Source organism: Balaenoptera ricei, chromosome 15 (genome assembly GCF_028023285.1).
Source record: "Balaenoptera ricei isolate mBalRic1 chromosome 15, mBalRic1.hap2, whole genome shotgun sequence".
NCBI lineage: Eukaryota > Metazoa > Chordata > Mammalia > Artiodactyla > Balaenopteridae > Balaenoptera > Balaenoptera ricei.
The window spans coordinates 67,132,664-67,154,966 of NC_082653.1; the positions used below are offsets into that span (position 1 = coordinate 67,132,664).

At 42.9% G+C, this 22,303-nt stretch overlaps 1 protein-coding gene across 15 annotated transcripts in view; it reads right to left on the reverse strand.

Annotated features, from left to right (window-relative positions):
- The window catches only part of DNAH3 (dynein axonemal heavy chain 3), a 276,368-nt gene that overhangs the window by 176,877 nt on the left and 77,188 nt on the right, over window positions 1-22,303 (reverse strand). For 13 of the 15 annotated variants that reach the window (XR_009497683.1, XM_059897939.1, XM_059897941.1 and 10 more), the window contains 12 exons: window positions 21,606-21,720; window positions 18,409-18,525; window positions 17,285-17,464; window positions 16,471-16,607; window positions 13,883-14,084; window positions 12,177-12,269; window positions 10,211-10,321; window positions 6,591-6,705; window positions 4,422-4,620; window positions 3,063-3,171; window positions 2,721-2,834; window positions 1,100-1,276 (listed from right to left, as the gene is read on the reverse strand). Coding sequence is in view for 14 of the 15 variants with exons in the window: in XM_059897939.1 (XP_059753922.1) it covers window positions 1,100-1,276; window positions 2,721-2,834; window positions 3,063-3,171; window positions 4,422-4,620; window positions 6,591-6,705; window positions 10,211-10,321; window positions 12,177-12,269; window positions 13,883-14,084; window positions 16,471-16,607; window positions 17,285-17,464; window positions 18,409-18,525; window positions 21,606-21,720 (1,669 nt within the window). In the remaining variant the exon portion in view is untranslated. The remainder of the gene's footprint in view (window positions 1-1,099; window positions 1,277-2,720; window positions 2,835-3,062; window positions 3,172-4,421; window positions 4,621-6,590; window positions 6,706-10,210; window positions 10,322-12,176; window positions 12,270-13,882; window positions 14,085-16,470; window positions 16,608-17,284; window positions 17,465-18,408; window positions 18,526-21,605; window positions 21,721-22,303) is intronic. The other 2 variants (XM_059897933.1, XM_059897934.1) reach the window with 2 other exon arrangements.

A 22,303-nucleotide genomic window follows, 5' to 3' on the forward strand; every position in this document is an offset into this window, starting at 1 on the left:
AGCAGTGGCTTGTCTGAATTAGATTCCAGGGAACTAATCAGAATGTGCTTCTAGCAGATGGAGCATCATGTACTAAAGTCAGTGAATGTGGGTTTTGTCCAGGTCTCTCTTACGTCTTTCACGCAAGGGAATGGAGCAATAACTTGAAAGGAAATCCATAAAGAAGCAGGCCTAGAATTTTCCCTCTGGTTGCTCTTTTCATGCAGTTGGGGTGCTAGGTGCTCTTCCCACAGGTGAAGACCCATTCATCTTGCACTTTGTGTTTTTTCCTTCCATGAGAGCAGCATGCTAAGGTCATCTAGTGCCTGTTCCCTTAAGATGGCCTGGTTGGAATTCTCTCTCTCCCCCTTCAGAGGCACTTTCCTTCTCCCACTAGCAGCAGGGCCAATGCTTATTGCCACAGCTGTAGCCCAGGCCAGCTCAGCAGTAGGTACCAGGGACATATAAGCTCTCTTGTTATCTCTCTAGCTGGTTGGAACAGCCTGCTTTGGTGTGGACACCGCTTAGGCCTAACCAGCTTAGCTCCATGTGCTCTAGTCTTGGTCTACCAGCGTTCTCTGTGTTGAACTTTGATGCTCTCTTATAAGCAGATCTGTTTTATTTGGCCTACAGTGATTTTTTTTTTTTTTTTTTTTGCATTGAGCCAGGATCTAAAAATAAGATTTCATGTAAAAATCCAAATTTCTGGCTTTTCCTGAAAAATGAGAAGACCTGACAATTCCTGCTTGGCAACAGCAGGCTGAGGCTAAGTAGGGGCTGCTGCCTCTAGATGGGGCATTTGTCAGAGTCCCTACCAGGCCCAGCTGGCTTTTCTCATTTATATTAACTGTCTGACCCCTGCAGACAACAGAAATAGTGACACTTATTCCAGTGTTCATTGTTTCCTCTTTGCCATTGGTTATTATGTATATATTTCCTCCCATCTCATGAGACCTAGTTGGGGAGACGGTTGAGTTCTGAAGCCAAGTAACGTCTTTACTTCTCACAGCTGAAAAATGTCAACTGGTCCTATTATTTGGCTTCTCTGTGAGACCCTCGGATACTTCCAAAGGTTTCTATACCATAAAGTACACCCAGTAGTTACACACTCAGTATTTACCTTGAGGTTATCTGGCAGCTCAGCCCTGCCAGCATACCCAGGGTTCATGGTGATGAAGACAGCACAGGTTGGGTTCAGAAAGAGCTCAGTGCCTTCAAAGATGAATATCTTTAGCTTCCGGATAATGGCTTGTTGAATGCTGAGAATCTGCTGAGCTACCACAGACAGCACTTCTACCTGGAGTGAGAATGGCTGGTTGATTTGAGCTCCTGCTTCTGACAGCCACCAACCCCACTATGCCAAAGTACCCTTCACTTAGCAAAGAATCCCATCACCTGAGAATAAGACCTTCACATTCAAAATTAGGAGCATGATTTAGGGTTTTGGTAAAGGAAAGGAAAATTGGTGTGTATATGCATGCATACATGTGCATACGTGTGTGCGTGTAAGTAGTTTCCATAGTATCTTATCTTTGTTTTACCTTTGTTCCAGCACCTAGCATAATGCTTCACCCATAGTATGTGTTTATTGGTTCAAGTTGCATGTTTACATTTCCTAATCTCAATTCCCTACCCAAATAGAATTAACCACCCCCTCTTTTGTGATGACTCCTTTGTACCACTGCTATAGACTTCTCTCATATTCTATTTGTATCGTTTAATTTTTATTTCCCTTTGCTAGACTATAACAGTCTAGAGGGCAAAACCATTTTTTGCTCATCTTTGTATCATGAACACATGCAGAGTATCCGATATAGAGTAGCTGCTCAATAAATTTTTTTTTCTTTTTTAAAGAGGTTCAGCATGTTTTTTAAAAATAATTAATTAATTAATTAATTATTTTTGGCTGTGTTGGGTCTTCGTTTCTGTGCGAGGGCTTTCTCTAGTTGCGGCAAGTGGGGGCCACTCTTCATCGTGGTGCGCGGGCCTCTCACTATCGCAGCCTCTCTTGTTGCGGAGCACAGGCTCCAGACGCGCAGGCTCAGTAGTTGTGGCTCACGGGCCTAGTTGCTCCGCGGCACGTGGGATCTTCCCAGACCAGGGCTCGAACCCGCGTCCCCTGCATTGGCAGGCAGATTCTCAACCACTGCGCCACCAGGGAAGCCCTCAATAAGTTTTTGAGGGCTTCCCTGGTGGCGCAGTGGTTAAGAATCTGCCTGCCAATGCAGGGGACATGGGTTCGAGCCCTGGTCTGGGAAGATCCCACATGCCACGGAGCAACTAAGCCCGTGAGCCACAACTACTGAGCCTGCGCGTCTGGAGCCTGTGCTCTGCAACGGGAGAGGCCGCGACGGTGAGAGGCCCGCGCACCGCGATGAAGAGTGGCCCCCGCTTGCCGCAACTGGGGAAAGCCCTCGCACAGAAAGGAAGACCCAACACAGCCAAAAATAAATAAATAAATAAATAAATAAATAAATAAATTTCTAAAAAAAAAAAAAAAAAAAATAAGTTTTTGAATGAGCAAGTGAGGGAATCAATTTGGTGAGAATGTTTATGTGTATAAAATATGCATTTTGTCTCCTTGGGGCTGTTTTTGTTTGGTTCATTGAGTACTTACTCTGTGCAACGGGCCTTAGAGGAGACATAAGTGACATAAGTCCCTGTCACTGAGGAACTGAGAGCCCAGAAAAAAGTCCCTGCCTGTCCAAACCCTCCATTCAGTAGCCCAGTAGCAGAGTTACCTCAATCCTGTTGAACTCATCAAAGCAGGCCCATGCTCCAGCCTGGGCCAGCCCTTTGAAGAACTTCCCCATGGCTTTGTAATCTAGACCATCTGAGCAGTTGAAGACCACACACTAGAAAGAGGGAGGATGTGGGCACCATTCAGGATGGGTTTCCTCCCATCTGAATCACCCTGCACCATGAAACAGAGGTGGGGCTCCCCTCTTCCTGTTCCACTGGAGGAGGTGGAGCCCCACTCTGCCTGTTACTCTGAACCATCTTGAACTTCATGCCAATTCTCCTGGACAGGGGTCCAGAGAGGGATGGGAAAAAGAGTGTGCGGATGGACAGCATTTCCCTACCTGCTTGGCCAAAGCTCTGGCTAGATCTTTGGTGGTTTCTGTCTTGCCTGTCCCAGCTGGACCCTCTGGGGCTCCCCCAAGGTTCAGCTTCAAAGCCCCCATCAGCGTCCTAAGGAGAAGAGAATAAGAACTCAGTGCCAAGTCCTAAGGCACAGGAAAGAAACTTGCTTTTGGTTTATTTTGTTTTGACTCAGACAAGTAATTAAATATTTTCCCCTGATTATATGAGCAATATATCATCATTGTAAAAAGTTCTATTTTACTCAGTGTTGTAATCTCAGCGCCTGGTACATGGGTGACACCTATAAGCATTTGTTTGAATGAATGATTGAATGGATAAATGAATATATACTTACTAAATGAATCAAATAAAAGTAAAAAATCCTCATAAACTCCACATTCTAAAGATCACCAATGCCAATGGAATGATGAAAAATAAATATATTTCTCCCACTAGGTTATGAACTCTTGAGTTCAGGACCCATATTTGATTCAGTTCCATATGGTAGGCACAAGATAAATGCTAGAAATGTGTTAACTGTGGTTCCACAGCCCCTTGTATGAGCCTCTATAATTTCAGTTAACACACTTTCTTGTTATCACCTGAGGGTGTGTCTCTCCCCCACCCCATTAGGTTGAGGGTTCCTGGAGGTCATACATCATGCACAGGAAAGTTCAAGAAATGGTTGTTGAATAATGAGTGGAATGATAAATGAATGAAGAACAGAAATCATAGAACATAGAAAACAGGTGACTGAGGACTCTGAAATAAAAAAAATACTCAAGTACTATTTTTATAATTAAAAAAATTCCATTCTAAGGAATGTATAAAATCAAAGAAAACGCTAAACATCACAAAATTGACAAGTTCACGAAGTCCAGATTTCTAAAGTTATAAATTCCAAGCAAAGTAGCAAAGCACTTTGCTGAGCACAGAATGGCCATACCTCTTCATCAGACTGGTGGCAGAGCTCAGAGACTCCTTGCCTGGGTCCTTTGCCTGGCCCCTTTTCTACCTCTGGCCATGGGATCTCCAGGCACCATCTTGATTCCTGCCACTGGAGACCTTTCTACTTAAGCACTGTGCCATTTTCAAGGAGAGGCATCAATGTGCTAATTGTTGGTTTGAACACAATAATTTGCATTAGGACTCCTACTGGGTTCTCATTTCTGGCCTAAGGCCCAGTGTCAGTGCCCATCCGTGGGACCATGGTGACGAAGGGAAAAATTGTAAAATCTGAGAAACTAAAATATAGATGGTAATGGTAACAAACTCAAGATGCTCTAATCTTCTTCCCCAGGTTTTCCTTTTGGAATTCTCTATTCACCCTTCAGGTCTGGGGGAGCCCCAGAATTTACCTGTAGCAGCGGTCAGTGAGGGGCGTAATCACCAGCCGGGGGGAGTTTCCCAGGTACTCATAGCCGTATAAGGCTTCTGTAGTGATCATCTGCACCTGTACATCCTTGGTATCCCAGTAGTAGCGCAGTTGGGAGATCCACTGGAAATCATTCAGATCACAGACACTGTCTTCAGATAGCTTGGCGACCACATCACGAGCTGTGGGGACACAGACGTGGAAACACACACTCGCGGAGCCATCAGCATCCTCCCGTCTTCATGGATTCCTCAGAAAGGTTTGACTGAGGATGTCATCAAGGCCACCCCTCACTATCGTGACAATTTTAGGCTCAACTATCCTCCTCGCCCATCCCCAAACTTCAAGCAACATCTGTATTTATGCACTACATAAATTTATAGTATTAGCTACTGTTATCATTCCCAAACTCTTGGGAGGCTGAACCAGAGGGGTTTGCAATATGTAGTTACCCCAAATGCTATCTTATCCCCAGTGTGACCCTTTTGGCCCTGTTCCAGGCCTCTAGATATCCTAGGAGAACACGATCTGCCTTGCCTGATATAGTTAGCAAGGGTAGGGGTCCCAAGAATCCTTGTTAGATGTATTCTTTCCATGAAGGGGGGTGTCTGAGAAACTAACTAGGAGATACATTTCTAGGTTTTCTCCTTTCTGTCATGGGGTTGTGAGGCTAATTTAATTTTCTCACAGTGATGGGAGCCCTGAAGTTGATGAGTGGACATAAGTTTATGAGAATCATTCGTTATTTTTTAGGTAACTCACAGGGCAAGTGCTATTGTGATCTCAGAACTAGTAGAACAGCTTGAAATCAGGATCTCAGAAACATAACTTTGCAAAGGGACACTTCTGTAAGTCTACTGCCTCTCTGTGAGAGAAATCTTTATTACAGTAAAATCCAAAACCCTACAGAGAAGAGTCCTTGCAGAAGATTACACCAGCAGCTCTTCCATTCACCCCAAGGAATTTAATTCCACGCCAGATTCCTGGGAGAACCCAGAGAGTGGTGACAGGAGCAGGGTACGTGTGAGAGATCCAAGGGGAAGGTGAATCTCAAGGCACTGGGTTGGGGATACCTTCCCTATGCAGTGTATGTTCGTGTGTTTGTGCATGAATGTGTGTGTGTGTGCGTGTGTGTAAACCCAACCACTCTGAGGTATCCTGGGCAGTAACCATGCTTGCACTTATTACTCCTACCAGTTAAATACGTAGCCAGATGAAGATCACATTCTCCCTGCTCGCCTTCGGATTTTATGCTAGTCTATCCAAATGAAATCAGATTGAAATGAGCATCAGGGATTGAAATGAGCATCAGGGAGTTCCCTGGTGGCCTAGTGGTTAGGATTCCAGGCTTTCACTGCCGTGGCCCAGGTTCAATCCCTGGTCAGGGAACTGAGGTCCCACAAGCCGTGCGGCCGAAAAAGAAATGAGCATCAGCCGCACAGAGAGTAAGATGCATGAACTGCCAGTAGGAAGCTGGGTGTGTAAGCAAAAGAGACACTGTTCCCAGGCAACCAGTTTGGTCCAGCCCTAGTTTCCCTGGTGATGATGGCGTGAGGGTGTGGGGGTGGTTTGCTCTATATAAAGACCCTGGTTCTTCTTCCTCCTTTCCTCCTTCTCTCCTTCTCTCTCTCTCTCTCTCTTTTTTAGGAAGAGCTGGAAGGCATCCTCTCTTACCCCTTCCCTCCCTGCATCACTGCCCATTTCCAGTCTCTGGGTTTGGAATCAGACATAAGTTCAAATTACAAAAGCGTCTCTGCTACTTACTAGCTGTGTGCCTCTCAGCAAGTTATTTGCCTCTACAAACCTCAGGCTCTTAATCTGTGAAATGTGTATAAAAATAAGACAATGTATGTCAAGCACTTAGCACAAAGCTTGGCACCAAGTAAGTATTCAGAAATGTTCATTAAGATCAGTACAAGGAAATCGATTCGAGTTGGTAAATCTCAGAAAGGTTGGGGATGGGAGGGGAAAACATAAGATGGAGATACACAGAAGCATTGACTCCTCTCCTTACCCCCTCACTTACTTTCAGTTGGAGAAGTCTCTTCCTAATGAGAAAAGGGACCTGAGTCATTCCATCCAGAAGGGAGAGAGGCAAGCCTGGCAGCCCTTACTGGACAGTCAGTAATGCGAGGGAAACCTCCTTGCTTACCGTGGACATCAATGACTGTGAGGGCCCCAAGGGTGAGTCGAGCCCCACTGCTCAGCTTTCCTCGCACCAGCTGGACAATCTGTGCCATCTGATCATTGCTCTTTTTCAGAAAATCCTAGCAGGGGAGTAAGATGGCACAATGGGTTAAACTGGATTCTCTTCTGGTAATCCCTTTTCTGGAATGACACCATCCACCACCCCATGGTCCAAACCAGACTCCTGGATGTCATCCCTCAAGCTCCCTTTCCCTCACCCCCAGTCGTTAACATTGAGACAAATTTCAAATGCATTATGCTAACTGAAAGAATTCAGATTTGAAAGCCTAGATACTATATGATTTCATTTTTATAATATTGTGGAAAAGACAAAACTATAGGGACAGAAAACAGAATGGTAGTTGCCAGAGGCTGAGAATAGGGGAAAGGGTTGACTACAAAGGGTATGAGGAAAATTTTAGGGTGTTTGGAACTGTTTTATGTCTTGACTGTGATGGTGATTACACAAATGTATGTGCTTGTCAAAATTCAGAAATGCACACTAAAAAGGGTGAATTTTACTATATATAAATTAGGTAGTAGGGCTTCCCTGGTGGTGCAGTTGTTGAGAATCCGCCTGCCAATGCAGGGGACACGGGTTTGAGCTCTGGTCTGGGAAGATCCCACATGCCGCGGAGCAACTGGGCCCGTGAGCCACAACTACTGAGCCTGCGCGTCTGGAGCCTGTGCTCTGCAACAAGAGAGGCTGCGATAGTGAGAGGCCTACGTACCGCGATGAAGAGTGGCCCCCGCTTGCAGCAACTAGAGAAAGCCCTCGCACAGAAACGAAGACCCAACACAACCAAAAATAAATAAATAAATAAATAAATTTTAAAAAGAAAAGATGACTACTATCTTAAAAAAAAAAAAAATTAGGTAGTAAACCAGAATTAACAAAAATACCTGAAACTCAGATTAAAGTAGACAAAGGAGATATGAAAACTAAATGCATGTAAACATGTAATCCTGGATTGGATCCTGAACCAGGATGAGTATAAAAGGTTTCTAGAATAGATAATAATATTGTATCAGTGTTGATTTCCTGATTCGGATAATTGTACTGTGGTTATGTAAGATGTTAATATGTGGGGAATATGGATGAAGAGTGTATGGGAATTCTTTGTATTATTTTTGCAACGTTATTTGCAGGTCTGACATTATTTCAAAATAAAGAGTTAAACAATAAAAATGAATTAAAAATGGGACTTCCTTGGTGGTGCAGTGGTTAAGAATCCGCCTGCCAATGCAGGGTACACAGGTTCGAGCCCTGGTCTGGGAAGATCCCACATGCCACGGAGCAACTAAGCTTGTGCGCCACAACTACTGAGCCTGCGCTCTAGAGCCCACGAGCCACAACTACTGAGCCCACAGGCCTAGAGCCCGTGCTCCGCAATAAGAGAAGCCACCACAATAAGTCCCTGCACTGCAATGAAGAGTAGCCCCCGCTCACCGCAACTAGAGAATGCCCGCACGCAGCAACAAAGACCCAACGCAGCCAAAAATAAATAAATAAATAAATAAAAACTGGAAAAAAAAAAAGAATTAAAAATAAGTGAGACCACCCTAGGCTCATCTCATTTTCCCCACTTTCTTGTTATGGTCTTCTTTGGCAAATGATTTTAACGCTCTGAGTCTCAGTCTCCTGATCTGTCAAATCCCGATAATTATAGCTATTCTTCAAGTGGTTTTGAGGATTAAATAAGATAGTGTATGTAAAGCACTTGGCACAATGTCTGGTGTGAATAAAGCACCCAGTAAATAGTGGTGGTTGTTATTGTTATTAATTATAATATCCATAGCACATAGCAAAAAAAAAAAAAAAGCCTTTTTGATGTGTCCCCGTCACCCTTGGTGTGTCTATAAAGCCGTTGGTGATGGAACTGCCTCCTGCATCTCTCTTAACCACATGCATTCCACAGCAATTCTGGACCAAACTGCCTTCAGTTGCTGGAATGCACCGTACTTTTCATCGTCGGACTTTTGCACATTCTGGTCTCTCTCTCCTCTCTCTCTCTCCTCTCTCTCTCGGGAGTGCTCTTTCTCCTGTTCTTTGTGTGGCTACTCCCTATTCATATTTTATGTCTCCTCTTAGACACTGTTTTTCTGGGAAATCTTCCCCTCTCTTACTTTTCTCCTTCCTTCCCATGCTTTCTGGATCCCTGTACTTTCAGTATCATAGTTCTATAAAAGAGCCTTTTTATCTCCCCCCACTAGACTGTAAATCCATGAGGACAGGGACCATGACTGTCTCATTCACCTCTAATTCCCTTTGCCTAGCAGCAAAGTCCCAGTTGCAAAGTCAAACAAATATTTGTTAAATGAACAATGGGTAGATGGATGGATGGATAGCAATTCTGTACCAACACCTTTAGGATGCCAAGGCACATCATTCAGCATTCATTGTACTCCAGGGCTTGAGTGTGTGATGGGAAGCACTCTCCTCTTTTACAGGTAGGAAAACTGGGGCACAGAGATACAGTCACAAAAGTCAGAATTTTTTAGTGTTTCTGAGGTTTGAAATGATGTACGTGAAAGCAGTTTGCACGTGTAAAGTGCAACACATCTTTTAGGAATTATCAACAAGAAATCTGTCAAAAGTGAAACTTGGTCAAATACTAATGTTCTAATTTTAATGTATAAAGCAAAATATAGTAAATTAAAATATATTCTAGCCACAGACAATCATATTGTATATAGGGGAATAACAGGAATTCTGATGAGATAATCATGGGAAATTATACCATGGTAAAAACGTTGGGAATGGAGTTACCATGTATTCAGTCAAAAAATATTTATTGAGCAACTACTATGTGCTTGACACTGCAATAACCCCCTGAGATATAATAGTGAGGGAAGAAGACATGCCCCCTGCTCTGTGGGGTTTATAGCCTAGGATCTAAGTACTGAATAATTTACTAGCATCTCATTTAACCCTTCACAGTAGTAAGGTGTGGTGCGACAATTCCTTCCATTTTATAGACAAGGAGACTGAGGTTCAGGTTACGTAACTTGACCATGGTCACATATCTAACAGGTGGAGGTGTCAGAATTTGAACTCAAATCCATCCAGGTCTTGAACTCTCAAGTACAGGCATCAGTGGCAGAGTTAGCTGGAAATATGTGTGTCTGGATCTGAAGATAAGCAGGACCTGAGCATTCTTGGTCTCAAGAGAAAGCTGAAGGAAAAGCTGGAGGTGGGTTAGTGTTGGACTGGAGGTGGTAAGAAGGGATATGGTGGAGGAAGAGGAGAGGAAAACAGGACCAGGTGGCTTCTTGGCCCAGGAAGAAGATGAGCAGTCTCTGTTGGTAGAAATTCTGCCAGGTTGACACTTGGAAGCAAAGGCTGATGAAACTTAGGATACTGCGGCCTAGAATTTCCATCTGGGAAGAAATGTGAGAGTTCTTATACAGAACTCCAGGACAGCCCTAATTCCCAAATCTCTGTCCTGAAGAGAACCCTGCCTTCTGTGACACCATGGGGCTGCTTATTTTTTTGTTTAGAAAAATGGCTACTCTAATTATATGTCATTCAAATCATAATCAAGCTCAAATCTCCTCTAGGAGCTTCATGACAGGCTCACTTACCGGTAGGGTCTTTTCAACCAGGGCTTGGGAAACCTCCTGGGTCCAAAAGATGGAGGAGACACAGATAACCACCTGGCCAGGCCACTGCAAGACCCAGTGATTACGAGGGACCTGGGAAAGTGCAGTGGGGTACATTGTAGGGTCAGTTCATCTTGTGTGATTTAAACTGACTTCCTAAAAACATCCACCACCATCTTACCCCCTCAACAAAAACAAAATTCATCCCCAACCTCAGGGGCTACAAGGCTTGACATTTCTGGGATTACTGATTTATGTCTTCCTCCCTGAATTTTATGAAAAAGAAAAGGATCATCACCAACAATTTCATTAACTCTGTCGCCTATAAGTTGTCACTTGCCATCTACCTCTACAAGGATTAAGTTATGACCTGCTGCAGCTGCTGACCTTCAACACCCCCTGCAAGGAGTTCAGGGTGGAGATCAGGAATGAGGCACTCTGTGCTCTGGGAAAAACTGGCAGAACAGGTCTTCAGATAATTAGATATTTTCAGGAAACCATTTTATGAGCCCAATTCTTGTATCTCCTCATATCTAGAAAAGCATTAAAACCCTTCATGGTGACATCTGCTCCTCGTGGCTAGCAGCAACCTTCACGAGACTAGAAGAAAACTTCTGCAAAAAATATGTGATGATTGCATGTACTTCCCCTTCACCAAAATCACATATATACTGACCTTCCCCCCTACTTCTTTGGAGCATTTTCTGAGAGATATCTGAAATGCTGTCTCCCAGTCTATAGTCCTCATTTTGCCCCAAATAAAACTTAACTCACAACTCTCATGTTGTGCATTTTTTTTTCAGTCAACAACTCCGTTCTTTCTTTTTTCTCTTTAATGCTCCCATCCAGGGATTTTACATAGTTATAATCAAGGTGTTGTTCAGAAAGTATTTATATAACTACTCCTTTTGATAGCTACATAACATTGCAGTACTGCCCCACGATTTTCTTAGCCATGACCGCCCTAACTTTTTTTTAACTATAGATAGGGAAATTATAGCCTGAGGCCCAAATATGGCCATATCTGTTTTTGTAAATAAAGTTATATTGTAATACAGCCATGCCCACTGTTGAACCCATCATCCAAGGCTGCTTTTGTATTAGAAAGGCAAGGATAAATAGTTGTGCCTGGTGTATATTGCCTGCAGAGCTGAAAACATTTACTATCTGGTCCTTTACAGAAAAAGTTTGCTGTGTCTGGCTACAGATGCAATTGCGTGAAATAACTTCATACAGGTAGCCGTTTTTCTTTAACCTAATTTTTGATTTGTAATATGTCATGGGACAAAGGACGGGTCTTTCATTTACAAGGCAAATACTACTGAGAGGGGCAGCAGGCTCAGTCCTTGGTACTTTGGTGGGAAGGTGTTAATTGAATACCCCTTTTTTTGATGGAAAAAGTCCTGGGGATAGGGGTGGGGGCCCCAAAGTGAGAAGCACCTAAAGTAGAGGAGACCAAATATCTAGTCTGACAACATTAACCTTGCTAGGAGCTGGCTAAAGAGTAATTGCAACAGGTTCTTTTCCCTTAGGCCTTCTGTTATACAGGTCACCTAAAGCTTTGGGAGCTTAATGAGTTGTGCCCTTCAGGGCATGTGTAATGTTAATAAAAGCCTGGGGGAGGGGATGCTTAATTGGGAAGGGGCTCTAAATAAACCACTTGCCATCAATTATTTTCACAGAAAGGCCTGGCCCACAGCAAACAAAGGGTTCTGGCTCACAGGCTATGCTAGTGTCAGCTGCTTCTAACTGCAAACATTTTATATTCAGAAATATATACATTGCCCCAGGATTTACAGGGAAAGGAGAAAGAGGCACAGAGGGGTCAGGTGTTACTCAGCAGGAGAGGGGTGGGTTTTAGCAGAAGACAGGCTTCCATTTAACCTTGTCCCCAAAGTTCTTGTTGGTGTACCAACACCCTGGCATGTGTATCCCAATTTTCATTTACCTGGACATACGCTTCAATCCCAAGTCTAATAACTTCCTGCATACTGGCAAGCATCATCTGTTCCACCTGCTGGAGCCATCTTTCCACCATGCCCTGTGGGTTGAGACAGACAGAGAGGCAGTGACAGTTAGCCAAGCCTGGAGGGAGGGACCATGGGCAGAAGCCAGCTTTCTCTCTGGACAGGGCTGGAGGGAGGCCAAAGGTTTGCACACCTTCAAGCCAGTATTCTTTAACTATTGGTTTTACACTTATTTACTGTATTCTAAGAAGTGTACGTCTCAAAAAAGGGGCAATAGGGAGTTTTTAACATGCACTTCTTTCATATCATATTCTGGAAGACAACTGTAAATAACGTTATTTATGTCTCTCTCAGGAGACAAATGACAGATTTACACTTCAGTTTGAGAAATAAAATATTGCCTCTGCCATATCAGTAATCAAAAGATGCTGCAGCCATCAGTGACTGCAGCCACCACCTCCCAAAGTGAGCTGGTGAGCCCTGGGGGAACTCAGGGTGAGAAAACACAGGATACTGGCCCCAGATAGCTGACGTGCATATCAAAAAAATGATTTCAATGAGCCTAGACTTTTGCATTTTCCCATCCATAGAAAAGCACTAAATTCCTTAACTTGAGGTATCTGGTTTTCTTAAATTAACAATAATCTTTTGAAGTTCAGACTACCTGCCCTTTGTTGCAAAACTCCTATATGTCTCCCCTCCTTGCCTCCTCCAAGCAGTTTTCTCAGGGTTACTTGAGATGCTGCCTCTCCAGCTTGAAGTCCTAAGAATGTCCGCTGAATAAAACACAACTCTTAACGTTTAGGTTGTGCATTTTTAATTAGTCAACAAGTTCATAAAATAAATTGCTCATTTCTAATTGAACAGTTCTAATTCTCGCATTATTCCAGTGGTCCCCAAACTTGGCTGTGCACTGAATCATCTGGAGATCTTTAAAAATTATGGATGCCTGCTCCCACTCCCAGACATTCTGATTTAATTGGTATGAGATGCAAGCAGGGCATTTGGATTTTTTTAAAGCTCTGCAGGTAATTTGAATGTGCAGCATATTATTCAGTGTTAGAATTTCAGGAAACTGTACCTGCTGATCTCAGGTGCTTGTGAGCTAGCTGGTGTCTGGTTTTAAGGTATGATCCCTGGTTGTTGCAACTTAAATGTGTGGGTGGCAAAAAACAGCAAGGCAAGAGTGCTTGTCTATTTCTACGCTGGGGTGCTGTCATGTTCAGCAAGAGTGGAAGTAACTTACATTTTACTCATTTGATAAGGGCACATGTATGAAAAATCTGAGTTAAATGGCATTAATTCCATGAAATATTGTTGACCTTTAAAAACACCTGCCCCATCTGACCAGATCTCTTTAAACTGGGCTCTGCTCATGGGGATTTAAACAGCATTAGTTGTTTGGATCTGATTCCTGCTGCTGCCTCCACATCAAGTTTGGTTGAAATCCTTCCACAAGTTTAGGATGCCATGGGAATTGCAGTATAATCTCCATCTTAGAGATGAGCAAGCAGACTCAGAAAGATTAGTTCCCCAAAGGCACCCCGTCATTAAGTTGTGTAATCTAAGTGTTCCACACCCAGGCAGTCTGGAACCAGAGTCCAAATGCTTAACCAACATACAATCTGCCTCTCTCTGTTTCGCTCTGTTATGACGATAAGAACCAAAAATGGGTAAGTGGAGTTACTTTGGCTTGAGCTGGGGAGATTTTCTGTTTGAATGGAACGATTTCTTTTTCTGAGCTGATCATGCCCACAATCTCCAGACTGTCTGTAAACTCCAGCTTGGCAATTCCTTCAAAGCACTTCTTCAAGTGTGGTTGAACTCGGAGGGGGTCCTTTGTCTCTGACAAGATCTCCAGCAGCTCATCATTTGATAGGAAGAAGAACCTATTGCAAAGCAAAGGAAGATGGCTACTGGAATCTCTTCTAAGAGCTTCTTTTTCCAACAAGGTGATACTCCCCAACAGGTAGATGACACTCCCGTGAACGCCAGCTACTTCTAGAGTCTTATCTAAGGCCCACTCCTCTTCACCATTTTTCATCTAGGGCATAGAGGGTGGAGATGGTTTTGACTTAGCAAAAGAAAGGAAGAAAGCTGGTATATGTGGATTTTATATGGCTGGGAGAGAGCGGTTGCTACCAGGTGAAAGAAACCTGGATAGAGCAGTGGTTCTTAACCTTGGCTGCACTTTAGAATCATCTGCAGAGCTTATAAAAAAATTTCCAATGCCAAGGTTCCACTTCCCAGAGATTATAATATAACTGATCTGGGATTGGGTCTGGGAATTTGTATTTTTAAAAATCCCAGGCGATTCTAATGTGCAGTCAGTGTTGAGAACTGCTGGGTAGGAGGAGAAAAGACTTCCCTTTCTTTCCTTATCTCCAGAAAAATGTTACAGGTGGGAAGTAAGAAGTGCATGTTAATAATGAGCCTATTCATGTGCAGAGGGCTTTATCATGTTTTATATTAGAGGTAATAAGATAGCTTCATTCTCTTGCTTATACCCTAAGCAACAACAAACCTTCAGAAAATGTTCAAGGGACAAACCTCTACTGTAACCACTAGGTTTTAAGTTCCATAATGGAGGGATCATATGATGATGGTTTTCACTGTATTTGGTGGATTACAAAAAGACCACAATATTTGCAGCTTCTCTCTTTAAGAGGTGGAGTTTGTTTTCACATCTCTTGAACCTTGGCTGGGTCTGTGTCCTGCTTTGGCCAATAGACTGTGGCAAACATGAATTTGTACTAGTTCCAAGCTTAAACATCAAGAGGCCTTGAAGCTTCCACTCTTGCTGCTCTTGGGAACCCTACAACCACCACCATGTGAATAAACCCAGGCTAGCCTTCTGGAGGATAAAAGACACGTGGCCCAATTATCCTCACTGCCCTGGCCAACAGGAAGCTATCCACCAGACAAGTGACTGAGGCCACTGACTGCCAGTTGACTGTAGTCACTTGAGTGAGCCCTGATGAGACCAGAAGAACTACCCAGCTGAGCTCAGCCCAATCTTCCAACCCACAGAATTGTGAGCTAAGTAAAATAGCTGTTATTTTAAGCTTCTAAGTTTTGGGGTGGCTTGTTATGCAGCAAAGCAAATTAATACACTATAACTGCAGCATTGAATGGGTAGGAATAGCTCAATAATTATTTGTTGGCTGGTTGACTAACCAATATCTAATGAGGATGTCAATTTCTCCCACTCCCAAGTGAAATTCAAATAGCTGACCTCTATGGATTCATCATGTAAGATAATGAATAAGGCCAATGGCCGTAAGAGTAATAATTAATATATCTGTATAATTTAAAACTAAAATCATTATTTAGCACTGTATTTTCAAGCTAAAATTAATTTAAAATATGTGACTATCAATAACATTTTCAAAGTGTTTGTTGAGACTGTTTAATTTTATTCCATAAAAATGCACAAAGAAATATTGAGATACTTTGTGTATGTGTTTAATTAACTTATGGAGAAAATGCAGCTCAGATAATTTAAATAACTGAGTGTCTTATCCAGACTACCTGAATTTGAATTCTAGCTTGTTCTTTTACCAGTCTTGTGCTTTTTGGCAAGTTACTGTTTGTTTTCTCATTCATAAGATGGGGGTAAAAATAATGTTAGCAACCTCATAGGATTATTGTAAGGGTTAAATCAGATAATTCATGTAAGCACTTAAAGTGGTGACCTGGCATATGGTAAATGCTGTATGGGTGTTGGCTATTATTCATATTTTTATTAGGAATAACAGTAGTGGGTATAGGACTAGAAGCCCAAATTTCAGAGGTCTCCTCTTACTAAGTTTTGTGCTTCCAAATCGAGGTTCTTTCCACTATCTGTGCTATATTTGTGTTGTCCAACACTGAAGCAATTAGCCAAATGTGACTATTTACATTTAAAAAATTAATATTAAATAGGTTAAAAATTTGCTTTCTAAGTTACACTAGCCACATTTCAAGCACTGGATAGCCACGTGTGGCTAAGGACTCAACTGAGGTCTGTTTAACTCCAAAGTCCAGGCTCTTGAGTACTATACCCCTCTAATTGGGTATTTGACCATGCTGGTTCCATTGGTGTCCATTCAACCTCACTCTAAATAGTGACCATGAAGACACGCCTTACCCCTGAGAGCTGTCTTTTGGGGAATGGAAAACCTAGAAAGAATATGGAATAGATGAGTAGAAGCTAACTCTCAGTATGAAAAAATGTAATTCTACCTATATATGTGTCAAGAGGGCAACTTCAAGCAAGAGAACGATACTGGATACCTGGGGAAAAATAGTCTCTTCTTCTCCAAGTAATCATTCAGCCCCTTCTGGATGTCCTCCAACAGAAGGTTGGCTTCTTGAAGCCTCTCAGCCATCCGTGGTTGGTCTGCTGCTATCAGAACCCTGGTATCTTTTACCTAGGTTCCATAAAAAAAGGTGATAATCATCATGGGGTTCCCAGATTCTGAGACTAGTTATTGTAATGAGTGTGCGACCAGCCCATCAACTAATGACCCTCCTACCCTAATCATCTCCTAATCCCACAAGGTTGACTGCTCATATAACATGACCCTCTTCCTCTGGCCATGGTTGACTGGGCTGGGGTTGGGCACCTGAAACCAACAAAGCCAATTATATTTTAACTTCTGGGATTGTGGAATTCAGACCACGACATTCTATACTAGTCTGTGCTGGCCCCTTGAACATTTGTTAAACAACTGAGTAACTGAATACAGAGAATTATCTGAATTCTAAAATTATTCTCGATCTATAAAAGCTTTATTGCATTATCGTGTAACAAATAAAATCTTATACCTCGTTAGGAATGAGAGCTAAATTATCCAAACTGCTAATAGTTACCTCTACAAAGGTGGGATCTCAAAAGGCGTCTACTTTTTATATTTCCTATTTCCATGTTTGAATTTTTAATAACAAATAACTTTTGAAATTAGAAAAATTTTATAAAGATATTGAATTTGCAAAAATCCAGTTTACTAATAGGTTTCAAGGGACACGGCTGCATTGCACAGTGAGGAGCATCTGTACGGCACCCCACGTTCCTGACGGTGAGATGTGCTGGGGAGTACAGACTCACGGCTTGGGACATGAGTGATTTCCAGTAACTATCAATGATGGCAAATTTCCTGCCCTCTTCTGGCATCTGGGCTATGATGTCCTCTGAACTGAAGATTGGTTCCAGGTATAGCCAGGTGGCTTGGCATTTTAACCAGGCATCCAAAATTTCCTGCACGCGAACTAGCTTTTCTTCCCAGTTCTGCAAATTTAGCATTTCATATCTGAGTCATTAACATGCCACTCTGCATCACAGACCCACCGACAAATTGACGCATTCACTCATTCACTTGTTCCACAAATACGTATTGAGTGCCTGCTATGTCCTGGTCACTCTTCTAGGCAAAGTGGATACAGCAATGAGAGAAAAAAATGAGTCCTTGCCCTCATAGAGTTCTTTTCCTAGTGGAATAATCATAATAATAACAATAACAACAACAATAATATTTATAAGGCTTACTCTGTGACAAGTGATGGTCTGAGTGCTTTATGTATGTGAAACCAATTTAATCCAACAGATTTATGAGGGAGATATTATTACAAAGCTCACTTCACAGGTGCAGAAACTGACATACAACTAATTCAAGTAACTTGTCCAAGGTCATACAACTGATAAGGGGCAGAGTCAGAATTTGAACCCAGGCAGTCTGGCTCAAGTTTGTGTCCTTAGCCTATCCCACTTCTACAAACAAAGAGCAAAAGAGGCCAAACCTCGTGTTATTTACATTCTAGATTACTATAGCCCATAAGATACTTTCCAAATGTATTTTTGTTTGGTGCATTCAAATAGTCTCATCTTCTCTTTCAGCAGACTGTCGCAAAAGCTGTCTGGCAGACTGTTATAAAGGCTTACTTGGATGGTTATTGCTTTCAGTCTTTTGTTTTTGTTTTTTTTTTCTAATCAAGAGAAAGTGAGTTTCTTTGTTAATTGGACTTAAAAACCTTCTTCTGGGACTTCCCTGGTGGTCCAGTGGTTAAGACTCCGCTCTTCCGCTGCAGGGGGCACGGGCTGGATCCCTGGTCAGGGACCTAAGATCCCTCATGCCACACAGCCAGAAAAAAAAACAAAAAAAAAACCCTTCTTGCTCCTCCAAGAAACCCGGAGCTAACGGGCCATCACAAAACATTCAACCTATTTCCTCTTACCCGGCATTCTGCTTCTATTGGTTTGACAAATGGAGAGCCACACATGGTCTGGGTCTTTATCACGTGATCATCAAGTAGCAGTTGAATGTCATCAACTGCACACAAGATGCTTGTATCCTGTGAATAAAAATGACCACCCCGTCAAAATTGCAAGACCTCTCCCCCACAGATTTTTATGCTGATCCTCAAAGTCCTCACAGCTCAGATCTCCACCCTTGTGGGACACTATGTCCTGTAGGAAGTGGAAGTTTCTATTTTCTTCCTTGAAAATATTCTTAAAGACTTTTTTACCTCCTTTGCAGAAATCAAACACGATCCAAGCCTAGACCTGCAACTAGCACCTGTTTAGAAGAGGAAGAGTTCTGTCCCCTTCCCTGTGTTCCTGCTTTTCTGTTCACTTGTTTTCCCGGCTCTCCCTCAGGTAGAATCAACTGCTAATCTGGTTAGGTCTAGATCTTTGGTTCCCAAACCGTGTGCCCCAGGGCACTGCAGCAAACTCACAGCAAATAACTGTGGTTATTTTAAAACAAAATACAAATGTTTTTCTTTTAATTTATACGCACTTTTTCCCAGACCTTTGTTCAGTTGATGGGACACAAATACTTAAGTTGTTTGAACCCAATTACTTCATAAACAAAGCTGTTAAGTATTTCTTTTGGACTAGGGAAGGGAACCATTTAAAAAGTACTCCATACCAACAGCACTGTGAACCAAGAAAGTTTGGGAACCTCTGACTAAATAATTATTTGGCCATATTTTACTGGTAGTTAGGGTTACTGTGCCTTAAAGGTTAGCCCCTGTAGATGGACTTTTCCTCCGGGGCCATGTGGCAAGAAAGCTGATAAGGGCCTGTCCCTTTGTGGTAGGTCTGGTCTTTCTTGCTCTGTTTTCACTTCTTTCAAACCTACATCTGGGTGGTTAATTTGGAGTGAGGATATATTCTCTCAACCAACTTTTACCAGCAGCTCTGCACTGAGGGGTGTCCAGCTATTAATGAAGTGGTACCTCGATTCCCATTTTGCTGTTGACCCTTGTCTATAGCTACTTCAGTCAAAAACTCTGAAGACTGGCCAGATGTAACTGAGCCGTTATCAGGTTCCCCAACTTAACTCTTCATCTCAGCCCCACAGCCTCTAGCAGTATCTAATCCAATCAGATCCTGTAACACCAAGTTGCTGGGACACATGGTCACCTGGTCTTGCTGGGAGAGGCCCCCAGTTCTCCTCCCTCCCACTGGCTTGTCTACAGTTCTTAGTCAAGTGAAATCAAGGCATCAAGACAAAAAGGAAAAGAAGTCACAAAAGGATAACATGCAGCCTGGGGGAGGGAGGAGTATGGGAGCCTTTAGGGTTTTAGTTCTCAATCCACACTGCACTTTAGAAAAGCCAGGGGTGCCTTAAAAATACAGATGCTCAGGCCAGAGTGATATTGTGATTTATAATAAGAAACATATTTGGTCTTTGTTGCCGGCACAGCTCCTAAAACCCTTGGAATTTCCTAAGGGATGAGAGCAATAAAGGCATCTTTTATTTTGTTATTGAGGTGGCTTTTTGGACCACACCTAAGGTTGGGGGCTGGTTGCCAGGAGAGCCAACCCTGTGATTAGAGGGTTGAAACTTTTATTTCTACCATCCTGACCTCCTGGGAGGGGAACAGGGATAGAGATTGAGTTCAATCACCAGTGGCCAATGATTTAATCAATTATGCCAAAGTAATGAAGCCTCTATAAAAACACAAAAGGAGAGGGTTCAGAGAGCTTCTGAGCTGGTGAACACGTAGAGATTTGGGGAGAGTGGCATGCTCAGAGAGAGCATGGAAGCCTCACACCACTTCCCCATAGGCATTCCATCTGGTTGTTCCTGGGTCCTATATCCTTTTATAACAATCCAGTGATCTAGTAAGTAAACTGCTTCTCTGAGTTCTAACAAATTAATTGAACCCAAGGAGGGTGTCGTTGGGACCTCCAATCTATAGCTGGTCGGTCAGAAGCACAGGTGATACCCTGGGCTTGAGACTGGCATCTGAATGGGGGAGTGAGGGGGTCTGCAGTCTTGTAGGACTGAACCCTTACCCTGTGGGATCTGATGCCATCTCCAGGTAGATAGTGTCAGAGTTGAGTGGAATTGGAAGGCACCCAGCTGGTGTCAGAGAATTGCATGGTGGTGTGGGAACTCCAGCCACCCACCCCAAACACACACACATTGGAACTGAGTGACCAGAAGTGTACCAGGGTTGAAATGCACTGGTTTAAGAGCTGACGGCCTGCAGTATGTGAGTTTCTGCCTGTTGCCTCCATGATTTACAGCTCACCCAAGCAGCAAGTCCTCCTACCCATGGCCCATCCCAAGAGCAAGCCAGACCCCGGAGATGGCTGAGCAAACCCTTCAGGTTTACGCACCTCCACAGGCACTCTGTGAACTTATATGTTTTCTACAAGTGCCAGTGACAAGAAAGTCTACAGCTTTGCTCTTCAAAATGTGGTCCAGAGACCACAGCTTCAGTATTATCTGGGAGCTTGTTGGAACTGCAGAACCTCAGGCCCCAGCCAAAACCTGTTGAATCAGAACCTACACTTTAGAAAGATTCTCAGGTGATTCCTGCACTTAATATAATAACACTGGAGAAGTGCTAAGTATTGTCTACCTCAGGTATACTTCTGAGGGACCTGGGGTGCCCTCCCAGGGAGATGCTAATTCAGGAGGCTTGCTCAGCTCCTTTTCAACAGAAAGCTTGTTGCTCTGAATCAAAAGGCCTTTCTCATTTGAAAATGCATCCCTCCATGGTGTCTGGGAGGAAGGCTGACTGGCACAGGAAGGCGGACAGGAGGAAACAATCTGATACAACAGCATAGTGATTATAGACAACAATACTGTATTAAAAACTTCAACGCTGCTAAGAGACTAGACCTTAATTATCCTACCACAAAAAAGGAAGGATAATTATGTGAGGTGATAGAGGTGTTAGCTAGGGTGGTAATCATACTGCAATACGTAAAAGTATTACATCAACACACTGTACACTGTAAACTTACACAATGTTATATGTCAATTATATCTCAATAAAAAATTCGAAAACAGATTAGTTAGAGATCCTTCTTCTTTGAGTTCTGTTGCGGTTCTGAAACGAATCCCTTCAGAAATTTACTACAGAATAAATGGGCTGCTCTCAGGGGGCCAAACAGTTGGACTGAGACTCACCGTGTCCCTGTACTTCACGAAGTTGAACGTCATGTTAACCCAGTCTAACTTCATTTTCTCCAAGTTTTTCTCCAGAGAGTATTCCTTACTGGCAGCTGCACCAATGGGCTCCAGTCTAAAGAGAGAACACAGCGACAGTAACATCAACGGAGGAGGCCTCAAAACACATCAAAGGAGGAATTTCAGCTCAGCCATTAGAGAAATTTAAAAAGCCTTTAATTTTACTAAAATGTTTACCATCCTACTCTAATATTTACCAGCTATCTCCAGTGTTTTGCAGGGTTTCTTTACACTTGGCACTAGTGACTTTTTGGGCTGTGTTACGCGCTGAATTGTATCCCTCCAAAAATCATATGTTGAAGTCCTAACCAGCAGTACCTCAGAATGTGAGGTACCCTATTTGGACGTAGGGTCTTTAAAGAGGTAGTTAAGTTAAAATGAGGTCATTAGTGTGGGTCCTAATCCAATATAACTGGTGTCCTTATAAGAAGAGGAGATGAAGACACAGATACGCACAGAGGGAAGACCATGTGAGGACACAGGGAGAAGGCAGCCATCTGCAAGTCAAGGAGAGAGGCCTCAGAAGAAATCAACCCCCTGAAAACCTTGACCTTGGACTTCCAACCTCCAGAATTGTGAGAAAATAAGTTTCTGCTGCTTAAGCCTACGGTGTTTGTTATAGCAGCCCTAGACAACTA